This window comes from Carcharhinus amblyrhynchos, chromosome X, assembly GCF_965287045.1.
Source record: "Carcharhinus amblyrhynchos chromosome X, sCarAmb.v2.hapA, whole genome shotgun sequence".
In the NCBI taxonomy this organism is placed as follows: Eukaryota; Metazoa; Chordata; class Chondrichthyes; order Carcharhiniformes; family Carcharhinidae; genus Carcharhinus; species Carcharhinus amblyrhynchos.
In genome coordinates this window covers 3,902,820-3,923,676 of record NC_137359.1, presented here as the reverse complement: position 1 = coordinate 3,923,676, position 20,857 = coordinate 3,902,820, and the positions used below count along the sequence as shown (strand labels likewise).

Here is a 20,857-nt window from a genome sequence, read left to right as displayed (position 1 = left end):
CCGACGACAGCCGATTCCATTCACTCACCACCCTCTGAGTGAAAAACGTACCCCTAACATCTCCTCTGTACTTGCTTCTCTGCAACTTAAACCTGTGTCCTCTCGTAGCGACCATTTCAGTCCTGGGAAATAGCCTCTGAGAATCCACCCTATCTATTCCACTCGACATCTCATAAAACTCTATCAGGTCACCTCTTAACCTTTGTCTCTCCAGGGAGAAGAGACCGAGCTCCCTCAACCTATCTTCATAAGGCATGCCTCCCAGTCCAGGCGACATCCTTGTAAATCTGCTCTGCACCCTCTCAACAGCTTCCACATCCTTCGTGTAGTGAGGCGACCAGAACTGCGCACAGTACTCCAAGTGGGGTCTGACAAGGGTCGTGTAAAGTTGCAGCATTACCTCCCGACTCCTGACATCAATCCCTCGATTAATGAAGGCCAGTACACCATACGCCTTCCTGACCACATCCTCCACGTGCGAGGCCGATTTAAGAGTCCTATGGACCCGGACCCCAAGATCCTTCTGCTCCTCATCACAGCTAAGACTCCTCCCCTTGATATTGTCTTCCTTCATCCCATTGGTCCTGCCAAAATGGACCACTACACATTTATCTGTGTTAAAGTCCATCTGCCACTTCTCCGCCCAGTCTTGCATCCTATCTATGTCCCGCTGCAACTTCTGACATCCCTCCAGACTATCCACAACACCACCAACCTTCGTATCGTCGGCGAACTTACTAACCCATCCCTCCACTTCCTCATCCAGGTCATTTAAGAAAATGACAAACAGCAAGGGTCCTAGAACAGGTCCCTGGGGCACTCCACTGGTGACCGACCTCTTATTTTCCCTCTTGAGTATATTCCTGTATCCCCTGTACATCCCGAGGGGATTCCTTGATTCCAGCGGCTTGTACCTGGGCCATGCCTCTTCTTTTCACTGTCAAAACTCAAGAAGTTTTGTCATCCAAGGTTTCCTGCTTCTGCCAGCCCCGCCCTTCACCCGAGCTGGAAAACACAGACCACGAAGTTTAGCTATTTGACTTTTGAAGGCTGCCCACTTGCCGGAGGTCCGGTTGCCCTCAAACAAACTCTTGCAAGTTCCTGCCTAATTCCATCAGAAATGGTTTGGTACCAATTGGAGCTTGCACCTGCGGACCAGTTTACATCACTATTTTATAGTTAATAGGACTATGGTCACTGGTCCCAAAGTGGATCCCCATCGATACTTCACTCACTTTCCGTTCCCTCTTTCCAAAGAGTAGGTCAGGTTTTGCCCTTTCCCGAGTCGGACCCTCCACACGCTGCCTGAGGAAACTTCTGTGAACACACTTGTTGTGGTGGAGCTAGTGCCATGCTCAGCCAAAGGAGAAGATTAGAAGTTGTTTGTTGACAGGGAAAGAACGTTCAAAGGTTCATATCAGACTGTGTGCTTTGATCTGATCCAACACGGTAATTTAAATGGACAATTTACAGCCTGATGATGTGAGTGTGGATGGCTATAAAACTACAGATAGTGTGGGGACGTGAAGGAGAGGTACAGGAACAAAGAGTAGGTGAAGAGGACAGAAGAAGAGGACAATACAGACCGCAATGGGAATAGAGGGACTTTGTAAGTGGGGTGACTGTCTGAGATAGGGGCTATTCAGATGGTTGGGACGATTTCATCGAACCATAGAATCCCTACAGTGCAGAAAGAGACCATTTGGCTCATTGAGTTTGCACTGTAAACAATCCCACTGAGACCATATCTCCACAACTCCATGTATTTACCATGGTAAATTCCCTGATACAAAGCAGCAATTCAGCATGGCCCACCAACCGAACACACACTGTGGGAGGGAACGGGAATACGCAGAGGAAACCCACGGACACGCAAGGAGAACGTGCAAAACCCACTCAACATTCACCCCAGGGCGGAATTGAATCCGAGTTCCTGGCGCTCTGACACAGCAAAGCTCACCACTGTGCCAACATGCTGCCCTCCATTGAGTGTGTATGATACAAATTATTGAGAGGGCAGAGAGAGAGAGACAGGAGAGAGAGAGAGAGAGAGCTGTTATGCCAGAAGGTGGGAAGTAAAGTGACTAATAAGGGGAGGGCTTTTAAGTAGAGGAAAGAATTTCAAAATTGGAAATGGGTCAAAGATTCTGAAGTGGGGAATATCGAGGTAGAGCTCCACAAACTGAGGCGGCTTGGGTGGGGGTGGTTTGTTCGACAGGCCAGCAGGACTGAGGGAAGTGAGTTTTGAGGGAGGGCTGTCAAAATTTGAGCGAGAGACCAGAATTTTTGAAGTTTGCGAAAATGCGGCTGGAACACGATGAACGAAGGTGTGTGGGGGTGGGGGCACCCCACCTTGAGGGGGAGCAGTTACGTCAGAATATAGGCATTAAATGACTCATGAATAAAGGCACAACAATCGACTGCAGTTGGATTGCATGGACTCATCGGACTGTCTGTAGCAATCGCTATTTATTTACAGAATCTTGCAGCGATATCGATTGATGAGCTAAGGAACAGACGCAGGCCATTCAACCCCTCTAACCTTCTCCCCCATTTAATACCATGGTGGCTGTGCTGAAAATAATCTCAAATTTATATTTCGCCTGCGCCCGGCAACATATCATTGTCTTGCTTGCCAGGAATCTATCTAAACATGCCATTACCGTGTTGGAAGTGGAGGCAGGCGAGATGTTTTATCGTTGTAATTTAGACTTACTCACCTTTCTGGTCTTCAACACTTGTCTGAAATGCTTCAAACGGATTTACACATTTCCTTAAATGAAGAGCCCAATGTTGAACACACTGCTCCAATAAGTGCTGACCAGTACACAGTACAACTGAAGAGCAACCTTCCTCCATCTATATTCAATTTCCCACAGAGTAAATGCTAACATTGGAACGATCGATTGGCGACAGTTCATAAAGAGACCATTCAGCTCGTCGAAGCTTCATCAAATTTCCTAAAGAGGATTTTACCCAGGCTCACCACCCACCCTATCACCATAAACCGTGCACTCACCACGGCAAACCCACCAAAGCTACTTTAGATACCAAGCGGCAATTTAACATGACCAATCCACACAATCTGCAAACCTTTGGACTATGGGTGCAAAGCGAAGCACCCGGAGGACACTCACACAAACAAGGGAAGAATGCACAAAATCCACACAGACAATGAACCGAGGCTGGGAATGAACCCAGCTCCCTGGCTCTGTGAGGTATCAGTGCTACCCACATAATACTACCTCACTTAATTTCTCACCGCGCCTGCATGCTCGTTTTTGTCATTCCTACTCTTGGAACGCAGACTGATCTGCACCACTGTGTGGAGAAATTATATTTTGTTATTGTCTCTTATATTGTTTTTAAAATGTACCATTCTACTTATCTTTACGCAATCACAACCCTTAATTCCTTCATGTAATTTATTCAATCCCTTGGAGGGTCCTGACTGTTTGAGGTTCTTAAGGAGTTTGTGCTGATGCATTGCATTTAGCGTGTAACATATTACATTGCTGTATTAGCTTGAGGTACGGAATCATATTGTGTTGTATTAGATTGTGATGCGGAATCAATTTTGTTGTATTAGATTAAGATGTGGAATCATATTGTGTTGTATTTGATTGAGATGTGGAATCATATTGTGTTGTGGTAGATCATGCTGAGGAAATATATTGTGCTGAATCAGATTGTGGCAGTGTTGCTGACTCGAGACAATGCAAAGTGAATCATACACTCATGGATATGGGCAGACACTGAGAGATATATAGTGAATAATCCAGTCAAATAAATGGGTTGTGAGGAATAAAAGTAACGAAGTCTGAGGTTTAATATGATTGCATAGTGTGGTTTAAGAATGATTAATTAATAAGAAAATAATAGAACATGATTTCAGATTACCTTGTTCCCAAAAGTCACCTTCTCTTTCTATTACAAAGGTTAGCACCTTACATTCAACAGAACTTCCAAACTGCAGGAACAGTGCAAGGCAACTCTTGTTGTGGTGTTAACAAAAGATCTGGAGTCAGACACAAGTGGTCGCGGGCAGAGCAAGTTAATCTGGAAGTATTTATAACAGAGACAACGTTAATTGAAATGAATGCAAGATGTGCCTGTTTTGGATGTTTTTAAGATGGGAATTTCACTCCCGTGTGTGTGTGCAGCATGATATAATTATCGGGGTGGGGTGGGGGCAGGGGGGAGGTGGGCTTCAAAGAAAGATGCAGAGCCTGCTGCAGTGGAATCTCTGAAGAACTGTTCTCCCTGCATATGCTTAAAAAGGAAAGTGCTCCTGGCCTGTTCTGAGTCTCCCTTGATTTGTTTGGAAGAAATCGGTGACAAAAGTATCAAAGACACAACGATAACAAGTGATGAATATATTCACACATCTTGTCAGAGGCTTTCACATCCGAAACCAGTTCTACACTCGGACTGTGCCCCAGACAGAACAATGCGGACTGAATAATCACAGTGTTATGGTCTGACAGACACACAATAAATCTCACACTCACACATTGTACCAGATGCAGAGCTGGTAAGAGTGAATCATGCACTCACAGAATTGATCAAAGACTGATTGATGAATGGTTAGAGTGACACTCATATACTGTACCGGAGATAGAGCAGGTTTTTCACATACAATATGCAAGTCCATATGAGGAGTGAATCATGCATTCACACACATCCAGACAGTGACAGATACAGAACACACCCCTCTACAAACATTGTGCATCAGAAACAGAACCATAGGGAACATCCTTCTTGCTTTGACCCTGTCTTGGCTGGTTAGAAGTTTATAGGTTTTTGTGTGAAATGCTGCTTTGATCAGAGCTGGAGTACTCTCTACAGTCTGGTCAGCACACGGTAGGAAGGATGTGGTTGGAGTAGAAAGCGTGCAGAGCTGATTCACCAGGGTGTTGCCCTGGGCTGGCCTAAAGAGATCACCCTCATTCTTCTGAACTCCAACCAACATCCAGCTCAGTGACTCAGTCTCGCCTAATGTCAATGTCATCGATATCTCCGCACTCACTGTGTTCTGAAACAGGTATCAGAGGGCTGCCTCCTGGTTTGAGGATTATTGGATTGAGATGGAACCTGATACTGTAACTAAGAGGAGAGACTCATGAACGACAAAAACATCCCCAGGAAAATGAAGATGTTCTCTGCACTGACAGAGTCAAATTTGAGCAGACAGCTGGGCATGGCACCAATCCTAACCCCCACCATCACCCAGACTGTTTAAATATTCCACACCTTTTGTCAGATAAAAAGTGGTTGGATTGAAAGACGTTAACTAAAGCTGTTTGTTCAGCGACTGTGATTAATTTCAGTCTCCGTGGATCCGTTTCCTGTCACTGGAGGGTTTCCCTCGTCTATTAATAAGTGATTCCATTCAATATGTTATCCCACACAGTCACTGGGAGCATCAAATCCGTCACTAGTAGAATCAGCGACCGCAGACAGAGGGAGAAAAAGATCAGAATCTGCAAACAACGGACTGGAACTTTGCAGCAATGGATCAGAAACTGGGAACAATAGACAGCAATATTTCAATAATTGACAGGAGTTTAACCGAGGGTTTTTACTGGCTTTCTCGAGAAAGGATACCATTAGTAACTCGTATTAAAAGTATTCTCTGGGTTAGTCAAGGGGTTTACTACCCGATCTTGGCTATTGTTGGTGTCCCTGGTAAGTTTCTCTGTCCAGTTATTAATTCAATTCACCCTGTTTCATTTTATTACTGGTCGTACGCACTTGACCTTAGTTGTTGTTTCTTTAGAATATCTGTATTCAGTCACTAACCCGACTGATGAATGTTTTAGTGTATCTGATGTTCCATTTGCTCGTCTTTGCTCCTATTTGCTTCCCCAGTCAGTCTCTACATCAGCTATTGTATTTAAAATCCATCTTTCATTCCATTCCTCATCTTGTTATTAAATTATTGGGAGGATGGATTTTATTGTATTCAGTTCCACTCCCATTCCCTGTTCCCAGCCACAGACTCCAGGAGTTTGCCTGGGGTGGGGCATTCGAACGATACGGAGAGATTGGATAGGATTGGGTTCCTTTCTTCAGAGCAGAGAAGGCTGAAGGGAGACATTATTGAGGTGTGTATCAGATTACAAAGGGGATGGGCAGGGTGAACAGGAAACAGCAGGTGTGAGTCACAAAGGGTCATGGCTTTAGGCTGAGGGTCAGGAGATTAAGAGGGGATTTGAGAATTATTGTTTCCACTCAGACGGCAGTGTGAATCTGGAATGAACTGCCTGTGCAGGTAGTGGGGGGACAGAAAACCTACAATCTTTAAAAATTTATTTAGATGATCACTTAAAATATCACAAAATTCCAGGACATTGGACATGTGCAGGATACTATTGTTAGTGCAAAGGCGGTGAGCCAATGGGTCTTTCCAGGCCAGTACAACTTTATGATGTTACTCCTCTACCTGAGGCTTGTCAGGAATGATTATTTTTGATTTATTTGAGTTGATTTATTATTGCCATATCTATTTGTACATCATGAAAAGTATTGGTTCTTGCACGCCGTACAGACAAAGAGATGATAAGGAGAGAGTGCAGAATGTCGTGGTACAGTCGTAGGTGGGGTGTAAAACAAGATGAACTTAATGTGAAGTCGGCCCATTCAAAAGGCAGGGAAGAATCTGTTCTCGGTTCGGTTCGATGTGTCCTCAGATTTTTATGTGTTTTCCCAATGAAGAAGATGAAATAGACCTTGTGAAGTTGCGTGGGGTCCTTAACTATGCTTATTGTTTTTTCCGAGGCTGTGGGAAGTGTGGACACCTTGAAGGGGTGGCAGGAAGGTTTGAGGTGATGGACTGGGCTTCGTTCATGACCCTTTGTAGTTTCTTGCAGTCTTGGACAGAGTGGAAGCCATGCCAAGCTGTGGTACAAACACAAATAATGCTTTCTACGTGCATTAGTAAAAGTTGGTGAGAGTCATAGTGGACAAACCAAATTTCCTTAGCCCTCTGAGAAAGCAGAGGCCTTGTTGGGTTTTCTTACTATAGCGTCATCGTGGAGGAACCAGGGCAGTTTGTTGGTGATTTGGAAACTTTAATGTGTGAACTTCTTGTCCATTTCACCTCTAGTGATGTAGACAGGTACATGCCCTCCACTATGCTTCCTGAAGTCAATGACTATCTTCTTCGATTTGTTGACACTGACAGTGTGTGAGAGAGAGAGAGAAATTCTTGCCATTGCATCACTCCAACTGGAAGTGACGACTTCTGCCAAGCGGTTAGAACTGAGCTGTGCCAACTTGGCATCATCACAGACATCGTGGATTAATGTCATGACCAACAATGACTTTGCAATGCACTTTTTACAGGCCAGTAGATAGCTGGAAAGAGTAAAACATATTCTTCGCACAACACACATAATATGGCATTGTTGCAAAATACCTGCCAAGCTGTGCCTAACTTTAATAATGACAGGAAAATAGATCAATTAAACAATGCTTATTGGCTAGCAGATAAAGACTTTATCTTAATTACAGAGATAGCAAACTTCAACAATTTAACCGGATTATATATTTAACAGAGATCATTGAAGTGTCATCGATCCCCACAGTGCAGACAGAGACCCTCCCAGCCCATTGAGTCTGCACCAACCACAATCCCTCCCAGGCCCTACCTCCATATCCCACCCACTAATCTACACATCTCAGGACACTAAGAGGCAATTTTAGCATGGCCAATCAACCTAACCCACACAGCTTTGGACTGTGGGAAGAAACTGGAACACTCAGAGGAAACCCGCGCAGATACGAGGGCAATGTGCAATCTCCACACAGACAGTGACCCGAGCCGGGAATCAAACCCAGGTCCCTGGAGCTGTGAAGCAGCAGTGCTATCCACCGTGCTACCCTGCCGCCCCAGGAGAAAAGCTGCACCATGACTGTACGGAAGGATGTAAAGCAACTCAGCCTGTACTGACAAAAAGACATCCAAAGCCACACACACAGGCAAACACACCTAGTCAGTATGAGGATTGAACCCATGATCTTGGCGTTATTAGCACCACACTCGAACCATATGAGCTAACCAGCCCAGCTACCTGAGAATTTTTCAGTATTTTCAGAAACTGATTAGTATCTGACAAACTTTGTACACATTTTCCTTTCCTGATAAAGTGTGTAAAAGTAAATCAAAAAATGGGTGGATTCTCGGAGGCTATTTCCCAGGGCTGAAATGGTCACTACGAGAGGACACAGGTTTAAGGTGCTGAGGAGCAAGTACAGAGGAGATGTTAGGGGTAAGTTTTTCACTCAGAGGGTGGTGAGTGAATGGAATCGGCTGCCGTCGGTGGTGGTGGAGGCGAACTCGCTGGGGTCTTTTAAAAAACATCTGGATGAGTATATGGTATCTAATGGGATTGGGGGTTATAGATAGGTCTACGGCTTGGTAGGTACGGATGTGATGCGGACAACTTGTGGGCGGAAGGGCCTGTTTGTGCTGTAGTGTTCTACGTTCTATGTTAAAACCTTTCAAATCGAACAGGGCAGAAGATGCAGTCGATTCATTATTTCCACACAAGATGATCCACTCAGACATTCCTCCACACAGTTACCACACTTGTTATTTCCGATGTACATTCAATGTTAGACGTTCAGTCGAATGGCTACAACACTGCTTCCAGCCCCTCTGTGAGTTTTGAGTGAGAACTCTTGGACAGTGAACTTTCCCCACTGTGCCTCTGTGCGGCTGCCCCAAGCTTTAATGTATCCCTCACACACAGTCCTGGGTTAGAAAACCAGCATATTTCAGGCACCTTTCAGCGAGTTGATGACCCTCCGTCAGTTGTTGATGGTTTACTGGATGCTGGATCCCAGGAATAACCCATCGAACAGAGAGATCTGCTCGGTGTCAACCTGAACATAAATAACTGCCAATCTTCTTGGTAAGGCAGGTTTGGGAAGGGACGGGTAGCATTCTGTTTCCCAGGATAGCCAATGTGGAGGAGGTGAGACTCAGGAAGGATTGTTCAGTCTTGCCTTGTCAAGACAGCCAGTTTTGGTGATGACAGGTTCTGTCAAATGGATTTTACTGTCTGCTCTGGAAAGTATCCTTTTCCAGCAGTTCCTTCACAATGTTATAGGCAGACACTTCCTGATGGACTTTTGGTCAAAGTGATTTTTCTGCATAACCGTTCGCGATGGGTGCAATGGCAGAGTCCAACTGCTTGGAGTGTTCCATAGCTATATGGCCAGACCTATAAGAACATAAGAACATAAGAAATAGGAGCAGGAGTAGGCCATCTAGCCCTTCGAGCCTGCCCCGCCATTCAATAAGATCATGGCTGATCTGTTGTGGCTCAGTTCCACTTTCCCGCCCTCTCCCCATAACCCTTAATCCCCTCTCTTATCAAAAACCCATCAACCCGCGTCTTAAATATATTTAGTGAGGCAGCCTCCACCACTTCAACGGGCAGAGAATTCCAGAGATTCGCCACCCTTTGAGTGAAGAAGTTCCTCCTCAACTCCGTTCTAAACCGCTCCCCCCCGACTTTATCTTGAGGCTGTGCCCCCTAGTCCTGCTGTCCTTTCTGAGCGGGAAGAGCCTCTCCACCTCTACCCTATCCATCCCATTCATCATCTTATACGTCTCAATGAGATCTCCCCTCATTCTTCTAAACTCTAACGTTACAAGCCTAGTTTATTCAGCCTCTCCTCATAGCTCAATCCCCTCAACTCCAGCATCAGCCTAGTAAACCTCCTCTGCACTCCGTCCAAGGCCAAAATATCCTTGCGTAAGTGCGGCGACCAAAACTGCACACAGTACTCCAGCTGCGGCCTCACCAATGCCCTATACAAGACCTCCCTACTTTTATATTCAATCACCCTCGCTATGAAGGCCAACATCCCATTAGCCTTCCTGACCACCTGCTGCACCTGCAGGCTGGGTTCTTGCGACTCATGCACAAGGACCCCGAGGTCCCTCTGCAACGTCGCATGCTGCAGTTTTTCGCCCCGTAAGTAATAGTCCTTCCTACCATTATTCCTACCAAAGTGGACCACCTCGCACTTGCCAACATTAAATTCCGTTTCCCATTTCCTGGTCCATTCGCCCAGCCTATCTAGATCCTTCTGCAGACTCTCCACACCCTCCGCGCAATTCCGCCATTTGTAAAACCTGGGCAGGTAGAATAGGTATATTTAACTTGATGGGAGGATCTACTGAACCATCAGGAATTTACAAAAGGATTTGCCACGTGAAATGCGAGGAACCTCACCGACCCTCTGAAGTGGCCCAGTAAGCCACTCAGCTGTAACAATCGCCGCAAGGTCCCAAGAAAGAAATGAAACTGGACAGACCAACTGGCACCGATCGAAGCACCGGACAAGACAACAGCAAAACAAACAGCCCTGTCAAACCCTGTTTGGGAAATCAATGCTGGAGGTCCTGATGGGGGAGGAATGACTTGGGTACTGAGAGGGGAATAATGTTGTGGTTCCTGATGGGAGAGCAATGCTACATTTCCTGATGTGGGAGTAATGTCGGGGGTTCTGATGGAGGAGTAATGTCCTGGGTTCTAATGGGGATTAGTGTCGGGGATCATAATGGGGGGGGCATGACAGCAGATCAGACGGGGGAGTAGTGCCTGTGACCTGATTGGGAGAATAATGTCAGGCTTCCTGATTGGGGGAGTAATTTCGGGAGTCCTGATGGGGGAGTAATGTTGGGGATCCTGATGGGGGAGTAATGTTGGGGATCCCGATGGGGGAGTAATGTTGGGGATCCCGATGGGGGAGTAATGTTGGGGATCCTGATGGGGGAGTAATGTTGGGGATCCTGATGGGGGAGTAATGTTGGGGATCCGGATACATGCGGGAGTAATGATGGGGATGCTCATTCGGGAGTGATGTCACGGGTCCTGATGGGGGATTAATGTGGGGGTCAGGGTGGGGGGAACATGATGGTAGTCAAGATGGGGGAGTAATAACTGTGGCCTGATGGTGGGGACTAATGCCCGGATTCCTAATGGGGAAGTGATGTTGGGGCACTGATGGGGAAGTGATGTTGGGGGTACTGATGGGGAGTGATGTTGGGGGTAGTGATGGGGAGTGATGTTGGGGTACTGATGGGGAGTGATGTTGGGGTACTGATGGGGAGTGATGTTGGGGGTACTGATGGGGAGTGATGTTGGGGTACTGATGGGGAGTGATGTTGGGGTACTGATGGGGAGTGATGTTGGGGTACTGATGGGGAGTGATGTTGGGGGTACTGATGGGGAGTGATGTTGGGGTACTGATGGGGAGTGATGTTGGGGTACTGATGGGGAGTGATGTTGGGGGTACTGATGGGGAGTGATGTTGGGGGTACTGATGGGGAGTGATGTTGGGGTACTGATGGGGAGTGATGTTGGGGGTACTGATGGGGAGTGATGTTGGGGGTACTGATGGGGAGTGATGTTGGGGGTACTGATCGGGGAATTAAAGTTTGGGGTTCTGATTGGGGTGGCAATCTCGGAGCCCTGATGAGGGCACATGATAATGTGTGGTTCCTGATGGGGATCTAATGTCGGGGGTGCTCACGGGGGAGCGATGTCAGGGATCCTGTTCGAGGAGTACTTTCTCAGACCTGAAGGGGGAGTAATTTCTTGGATCTTGATGGAGGAGTAATCTCAGGGGTTCCTGAATGAGAAATGAAGACTTGGGCTGTGGTGGGGAGTAATGTCGGCATTCCTGATGGGGAGGCAATTACTGGGGTACTGATGGGGAGTAATATCAGGGATGCAGATTGGTAACTGTCGGGACTCCTGATGTGAAAGGAAGGTCGTGAGTCCTGATGGGGGGAGTGACCTCGATGGTCCTGATGGGGAGGGTAATGATGGGGTCCTGGTGATCAGTCCTCATGGGAGTAACATTGGGGTACCTGCTGGGGGAGTCATGTCGATGGTCCTGATGGGAAGAAATGTCGGTGGCCCTGAATGTCCATGCCTCCCATAATCCTGTAGACTTCTATCTGGTCGCCCCTCAAACTCCACCATTCTAGTGAGAACAAACCAAGTTTCTCCAATCTCTCCTCATAGCTAATACCCTCCATACCAGGGCACCATCCTGGTAAATCTTTTCTGCACACTCTCCAAAAATTCCAATCCTACTGGTGGTGTGGTGACGTGAATTGAACACTCTACTCCAAGTGAGGCCGAACTAAGGATCTATAAAGCTACAACATGACTTGTCAATTATTAAACTCAATGCCTTGGTCATTGCAGGCAAATATGCCGTATGCCTTCTTGACTACTTTCTACAGTGACCTGTGGACCTGTACACCCAGATCCTTTTGCCTATCAATATCTTAAGGGTCCTACCATTTCCTGTATATTTCCTATCTGTATTAAACCTTCCAAAATGCTTTACCGAACATTTCTTTGGATTAAATGCCTTCTCTCCACCCACGTCTCCAACTGATCTATATCCAGCTGTATCCTCTGATGGTCCTCATCGCTATCCGCAAATCCACCAACCTTTGTCTTGTTTGCGAACTTACTAATTCATCCAGTTAAGTTTTCCTCCAAATCATTTATACGCATTACAAACAGCAAAGGTCCCAGCACTGATGCCTGAGGAACACCACTTGTCACAGCCCTCCTTTCAGCACAGTACCCTTCCACTGCTACCTTCTGCCTTCTTTGACCGAGCCAGTTTTACATCACCTCTGATCCCAAGCGATTTCACCTTCTGCACCAATCTGCCATGAGTATTCTTGTCAAAGTCCTTACTGAAGTCCATGTAGACAACATCCACTGCCCTACCGTCGTCAACCATCTCCGTCGCTTCCTCGAAAAACTCGATCAAGTTGGTGAGACACGGCCTCCCCTTCACAAAACCATGTTGCCTCTCACTAATACTGTCCGTGGTAAGTGTGTGAGAGTGTCAGTGTGATAATGTGTGTGAACGTGTTTGTGTGCGGCCGTCTCTGTCTGTCCATATTTGCTTGTGAGTTATAGTATCAGTGTTCGTTTGTGTGTCCGTGTGAGGGTGTCTGAGTTTGTGTGAGAATGAGTGTGAACGTGTTTATGTGTCTCTGTGTCTCGATATAAGTTATAGTGTATGTGTTTGTGTGTGTGTGTTTGTGTTTGTGTGTGTGTGTGTGTGTGTGTGGGTGTGGGTGTGTGTTTCTGTGTGTGTGTGTGGGTGTGTGTTTCTGTGTGTGTGTGTGTATGTACGTGTGTGGGTGTGTGCATGCGTACGTGTGTGTATGTGTGTGTGTGTGTGGGGGTGTGTGGGTGTGGGTGTGTGTGTGTATGTGTGTAAGAGTGTGTCCTTACCTCACTCAAACAGGTAATTGCTTCCCTGGCTAATGTATAATTTCATTCTTAATTTCTCTTGCTCACAGTGAACATAATCACAATTGTGACCCTGAGGAACAGAAACTGTGGTCTCTCCAAGTGTGTCACTCGTTACCTGGTGGCCATGTCAGTGGGGGATCTACTGGTCGTTATCCTCGACTTGTTAATGAGACACATTCCCATTGTCTTTTTTGAACAATTTTATTACCTGAAGTCCATGCTCGTGTGTAATATCCACGCCGTCCTGCTTTATTCCGCCACTGACTGTTCTGTCTGGTTCACCGTCAGTTTCACCTTTGATCGATTTGTGGCCATTTGCTGCCCCAAGCTGAAAAGCAAATATTGCAGCGAGAAATCGGCGGCTGTGGTTCTGGGAACAGTGACTGTCTTGAGCTGTTTAAAGAACATTTACTGGTATTTTATGTTGTTAGGTGAATATTTGCTGGGGAACGACCCCTGGTTTTGTAATTACACGTGGGCAGTTTTGTTCTCTCCAGCTTGGTCAGCAATCCAGTTCCTCCACAACATCCTAAACCCGTGTCTCCCATTTGTCCTGATTTTGCTGCTCAATGTTCTCACCGTCAGACACATTTTAGTGAGCAGCAGAGCCCGCAGGAGACTCCGGGCTCACAACAGTTGGGAGAACTCCAGAGACCCAGAGATGGAGAGTCGAAGGAAATGCATAATTTTACTGTTTGCTATCTCAGCCAATTTCATCGTGTTATGGTCAATATTTATGTTATATTCAATATGGAGCAGGATGTATTATTTGGGGTACAAGTCTGTGTGGTTAGATCCTTTTGTTATGGAATTGGGCTTCATGCTGCAGCTCCTGAGTTGTTGTACAAACACTGGGATTTATGCCGTGACACAGACTCAGTTCAGGCAGCAGTTGAAAAATGTGCTGAAATTTCCCTGTTCAGCAGTTATTCAATTCATCAAACCCTGATTGGAAACCCTGTATATAAGACGTCTCTCTCTCTCTCTTTCTTCTGACTGGGCTCTCAAACCACCCAAACTCATAAACCACCCTCACACTGATTGGACACACGATACACGGCAAAGCTGATCTGCTCTCCAACTTGTGGCTACACTGGTCTATGATTATGGCTCTTGTATCAAACGTGACAGAAATTGACTGACTGACCGAGTGAGGCCAACTGACTCAGCAAATAAAGCCTTCTAAATGACTGAGTGAGGCTGACTGACTGACCAAGGGAGACCGACTGTTTGACTGGGTGAGTGTGACCGACTGACTAACTGGGTCTCACTGACTGAGGGAACGAGGTTGACTGACTGATCCAGCAACGCTGATCGAGACCAACTGAGTGAAGCCAACTGACTTGGCGAGGCCTTCTGACTGACTGACCAAGGCCGACTGGCTGAGCAAACATGGCCGACTGACCGACAGAGTGAGACCAACTGACTGACCGAGTGAGCCTGACCGACTGGAGGAATGAGGCCGGGTGACGGACATACCGAGACTGACTGACGGAATGCACGATGACGACTGACTGAGTGATGCTGACTGAGTGAAGTCAACCGATTGGCCGAGTGAGGCTGAGTGACATGCCATGCGTGGCCAACAGGCTGACTGGGTGGGGTCGACTGGCTGACTGAACATGTCTGTCTGTCTGGCTGACTGACCAAGCAAGGCCGACTAACTGACTGAGCGAAGGGTCACAGACTGACCAAGTGAGGCTGTCTGATTGACTGAGTGAGGCTGACTGCCTAAACAAGGGAGACCCAATGACTCATGGGTGGCACGGTAGCACAGTGGGTTAGCACTGCTGCTTCACAGCTCGAGGGACTGAGGGTCGAATCCCGCCTTGGGTCACTGTCTGTGAGGAGTTTGCACATTCTCCTCGTGTCTGCATGGGTTTCCTCCAGGTACTCCGGTTTCCTCCCGCACTACTATTGTGGTTAGGTGGATTGGCCATGCTAACTGGTCACTCAGTGTCCAAAGATGTGTAGGTTAGGTGGATTGGCCATGCTAAGTTGTCACTTTGTGTCCAAAGATGTGTAGGTTAGGTGGATTGGCCATGATAAATTGCCCCTTAGTGTCCAAAGATGTGCAGGTTAGGGTGGATTGGCCGTGCTAAATTGTCCCTTAGTGTCCAAAGATGTCGAGATTAGGTGGACTGGCCATGTTAAATTGTTCCTTCGTGTCCAAAGATGTGTAGGTAAGGGTGGATTGGCCATACTAAATTGTCCCTTAGTGTCCAAAGATGTGCAGGTTAGGGTGGATTGGCCGTGCTATTTGCCCCTTAGTGTCCAAAGATGTGTAGGATAGGGTGGATTGGCCATGCTAAATTGTCCCTTAGTGTCCAAAGATGTGCAGGTTAGGTGGATTGGCCATGCTAAATTGCCCTTAATGACCTAAGATGGGTAGTTTAGAGGGATTAGTGGGTAAAACATGTAGTGATATGGGGATAGGACCTGGGTGGGATTGTGGTCGGTGCAGACTCAATGGGCCGAATGGCCTCTTTCTGCACGGCAGGGATTCTATGATTTCTATGACTGACACAGCAAGGCCGACTGACTGACCCAGCGAGGCTGACTGACCAATTACGGCCAAATGAGTGAGGGAGAAATGCTGGCTGACTGAGTGAGCAGGGCCGACTGACTGAACAATGAGGTCTGACTGAGTGAGACAATCTGGATGGGCGAGGGAGGCTGAGGGAATCACTGAGCGTGGCCAACTGACTGAGTGCAGCTGACTGAGTGACCGAGTGAGGCTGACTGAGTGAAGGACGGGCCGGGCGAGGCCAACCGACTGTCCAAATGAGGCCAAATGAGTGAGCGAGCGGGGCGGAGGGACTGAACGAGCGAGGCCGACTGATTGACCCAGTGAGGTTGGGTGAGTGACTGGCCAAGGTTGAGAGTCTGACAGGGCGAGGCCCTACTCACGGACTGAGCGAGCCAGAGTGACTGGCTGGCCAATTGAGGCCAACTGAAGGAATGAGTGAAACCAACTGAGTGACCGAGTGAGGCTGACTCACCGACAGAGTGGGGCCGACTGAGTGAGGTGACTGACTGACTGAGCGAGACCAAGGGAGTGACCCAGTGATGGGAAACTGACCGAGTGATCGAGGGCCAATGTCTGAACAAGCAAAGCTGACCAGACGGACAGGGTCAGCCAACTGACTGAACCAGACAGGCCAACATATTGGCCAAGCGATGCCGACTGACTGACCCAGCCAGACTGACCTGGTCAGGTGGGTTGACTGCCCGACTAAGGCTGACCGACTGACAGAGCGAGGCCGACTCACTGACCCTGTGAGGTCAGCTGACTGACCCAGTGATGCCACCTGACACATCGAGTCATAGAATCAAAGAGGTTTACAGCATGGAAACAGGCCCTTCGGCCCAACTTGTCCATGCTGTCCCTTTTTTTTAAATCTCTAAGCTGGTCCCGACTCCCCACATTTGGCCCATATCCCTCGATACCCATCGTACCCATGGAATTAACTAAACGCTTTTTAAAAGGCAAAATTGTACCCGTCTCCACTATACACTCTGGCAGCTTGTTCCAGACACTCACCACTCTCTGTGTGAATAAAAAATGCCCCTGTGGACACTTTTGTATCTCTCCCCTCTCACCATAAACCTATACCCTCTAGTTTTAGACTCCCCTGCCTTTGGGGGAAAAGATATTGACTATCTAGCTGATCTGTGCCCCTCATTATTTTATAGATCTCTATAAAATCACCCCTCAGCCTCCTACGCTCCAGGGAAAAAAATGTCCCAGTCTATCCAGCCTCTCCTTAAAACTCAATCCATCAAGTCACGGTAGCATCCTAGTAAATCCTTTCTGCTCTCTTTCTAGTTTAATCATATCCTTTCGATAATAGGGGGGCCAGAATTGCACACAGTATTCCAAGTGTGGTCTTGTACAACTTCAACAAGACATCGCAACTCCTGTCTTCAAAGTTCTGACCGATGAAACCAAGCATGCTGAATGCCTTCTTCACCACTCTGTCCACCTGTGACTCCACTTTCAAGGAGCTATGAACATGTACACCCAGGTCTCTTTGTCCTGTAACACTCCCCAGTGCCCTACCATTAACTGAGTAAGTCCTGCCCTGGTTCAATCTACCATAATGCATCACCTCACATTTATTTTAATTAAACTCCATCTGCCATTCGTCAGCCCAATTGGTCAAGATCCTTTGCAATTGGGGAGAACTTTCTTGACTGTCTTTTCTGCCACCAATCATAGTGTCATCTGGACACTTACTAACCGTGCCCCTTACTAACCATGACTCATCCAGAGATGCTGAGTGTCTGAGCGAGGCAGACTGATGGATCAAGTGAGGTCTGACTGACTGACCAAGTGAGAACAACTGACGAACGAACAATGCCCACTTATTGTCCGACTGAGCCTGACTGACTGACAGAGTGAGGCCGACTGACAGACAGAGTGAGGCCGACTGACAGACTGAGTGAGGCTGACTGACTGACGGAGTGAGGCCGACTGACTGACAGAGTGAGACTGACTGACAGACTGAGTGTGACTATCTGACTGACAGAGTGAGGCTGACTGACAGACTGAGTGAGGCCGACTGACGGACTGAGTGAGGCCGACTGACTGACAGAGTGAGGCCGACTGACAGACTGAGTGAGGCCGACTGACACACAGACTGAGGTGGACTGACAGAGTGAGGCTGCCTCACAGACTGAGTGAGGCTGACTGACAGACTGAGTGAGGCCGACTGACTGACAGAGTGAGGCTGACAGACTGAGTGAGGCCAACTGACAGACAGACTGAGGCGGACTGACAGAGTGAGGCCGACTGACAGACTGAGTGAGGCCGACTGCCAGACAGAGTGAGGCCAACTGACAGACAGACTGACGCTGACTGACAGAGTGAGGCTGACTGACTGACAGTGTGAGGCTGACTGACAGACTGACTGAGGCTGACTGACAGACAGAGTGAGGCTGACAGACTGAGTGAGGCTGACTGACAGACAGAGTGAGGCCGACTGACAGACTGAGTGAGGCTGACTGACTGACTGAGGGAGGCCGACTGACAGACTGAGTGAGGCCGACTGACAGACTAAGTGAGGCTGACTGACAGACAGACTGACGCTGACTGACAGAGTGAGGCTGACTGACTGACAGAGTGAGGCTGACTGACAGACAGACTGAGTGAGGCCGACTGACAGACTGAGTGAGGCCGACTGACAGACTGAGTGTGGCTGACTGACAGACTGAGTGAGGCTGACTGAGAGACTGAGTGAGGCTGACTGACAGACTGAGTGAGACTCAATGACTGATTGAAAGAAAACATTTTCAACAAAATCAAAACAAAACGCATAGATTCTTCACAGGATTGTAACAGCAGCATTGCAGATTAAATGCTGATCGGAACAAGGAACGAGTAATGCACAGGGGCTTTTATTGTTCAGAAATGCTTGACTGCCTATTTTTGTCGCCATATTCATGGCATTATCAAAATTCTGTTCACGAATATTTTTGATACACATGTCTAAATTCGCAATGATTTCAAAAGCATTGTGCCGCAGTAAAGAGAATTCAGACAAAATTCTGGTCAACAGCTGGAGTACTGCGCGCAGTTTTGGTCGCCACACTTGCGGAAGGATATATTGGCCTTGGAGGGAGTGCAGCGGAGGTTCACCAGGCTGATACCGGAAATGAGGGGGTTGGACTATGAAAAGAGACTGAATACACTGGGTCTGTACTCGTTGGAGTTTAGAAGGACGAGGGGGGAACTTATAGAGACGTATAAGATAATGAAGGGGATGGATAGGGTAGAGGTAGAGAGATTCTTCCCGCTTAGAAAGGATAGCAGGACTCGAGGGCACAGCCTCAAGATAAGGAGGGGGGGCAGTTTAGATCAGAGTTGAGGAGGAACTTCTTCACTGAAAGGGTGGCGAATCTTTGGAATTCTCTGCCCGTTGAAGTGGTGGAGGCGACCTCACTAAATATATTTAAGTCACAGGTAGATAGGTTTCTGATAGACAAGGGAATTAAGGGTTATGGGGAGAAAGCGGGAAAGTGGAACTGATCCACTTCAGATCAACCATGATCATATTGAATGACGGGGCAGGCTCGAAGGGCTAGATGGCCTACTCCTGCTCCTATTTCTTATATTCTGATGTTCTTATTCGATTGAGATGTGGAATCACATTGTGTTGTGTTAGATTGTGATGTGGAATCATATTGTGTTGTATCAGATCATGATGAGGAAATATATTTTGCAGTGTCAGACTGTGATGTGGAATTATGTTGTGTTGTAGTAATAAATTGAAATATTGGAACAAATTGTGTTGTATTAGACTGAGACCTGGATTTATACTGAGTTGGTCTTTTGATTTGAGATGTGGAATCATATTGCCATGTTGCATTAGATTGAGATGTAGCACAGTATTGTGTTGTTAAAGAAGATTGAGATGTGGAAAACATGTTGTGTTGTGTTAGATTAAGAAACAGAACTGTGTTGAATTATATCGAGATGCACAAACAGTTGTATTGTCTTAGATGTGTAACCATATTGTGCCATTGTGTTGGACTGTGATGTGGAATCATATTGTGTTTTATTAGATTGAGGTACATGACCGTTTTGTGTTGTATTAGATTGAAATGCACAATCATGATGTGTTTTGTATTACATTGAGCTGCAGTATCATATTGTGCTATTCTATCAGATTGAGATATGGAGTCATATTGTGTTGTTCTATGAGATTGAGACATGGAGCCATTTTCTGTTGCATTTGATTGAAACGTGGAATCATACTGCGTTGCTGTATTATATTGAGATGTGGAATTGGAAGGTATTGTTGTATTGGATTGAGACGTGGAATCGGATTCTGAGGTTTTATTCGAATGAGGAATAGAATAATACAATGTTGTATCAGATTGACTTGTGGAAACATACTGTGTTATTGAATTAGATTTCGATGTTGGAGCATACTGCGTTGGATTCGATTGAGACATGGTAACATATTGTGTTGTACTAGATGTGGAATCCTACTGTGTGTAACATTAAGTTGAGATTTGAAATTATATTCTGACGCATTATATTGAGATGTGCAAAAGATTGTGTTGTTGAATTAAATTACAATGTGGGAAAATATGTTTTATCGGGCGGCGGTGTGGAATTATATTGCACTGTATTAGACTGGCATGAGAAATCACATCATATTGTGGTATTGAAACACAGATACTTTATTATTCGATTCCTACAATGACGGATCACAGACAGAAAGCTGTATTTTTCAACTTGTTGTCACAGTTAAACAGAGTAAACATATCCCAGGATAGTGCAGAACAGCCCTGAGAAATAAACTCTCTCTTGGAAGTTGAATTATTGATTGATCACAGCCAGGTGAAGGATGATATTGGAGCAACTTGACAGTTAGAGATTTGATGTTTGAGATGATAGCGCCATTGATGGCAAAATGCACTCTGTATCTTGATTAGTTAATTAATGTTATCAATACTGCCTGGTCTTTGAAACACAGCAATTCGAGTTCAGAAACATGCATATTCCCCAGAATAATCCAATGTTGTCATGTGTT

The 20,857-nt window shown here is 46.6% G+C and overlaps 1 protein-coding gene across 1 annotated transcript; it reads left to right on the top strand.

Annotated features, from left to right (window-relative positions):
• Positions 1-5,513: 5,513 nt before the first annotated feature.
• On the top strand, positions 5,514-14,262 carry LOC145361908 (putative G-protein coupled receptor 139). The gene is made up of 2 exons (XM_080217894.1): positions 5,514-5,688; positions 13,361-14,262. Exons 1-2 carry the CDS (start codon positions 5,514-5,516, stop codon positions 14,260-14,262), a joined length of 1,077 nt encoding a protein of 358 aa, XP_080074020.1.
• Positions 14,263-20,857: the final 6,595 nt, after the last annotated feature.

What these genes read in the sequence shown, in the direction of transcription:
- LOC145361908 (XM_080217894.1), top strand. Translation starts at nt 5,514, where the DNA reads ATGGATCAGAAACTGGGAACAATAGACAGCAATATTTCAATAATTGAC. An exon ending in GGCTATTGTTGGTGTCCCTG is followed by an intron (nt 5,689 to 13,360) that starts GTAAGTTTCTCT and finishes TCTTGCTCACAG; the next exon opens with TGAACATAATCACAATTGTG.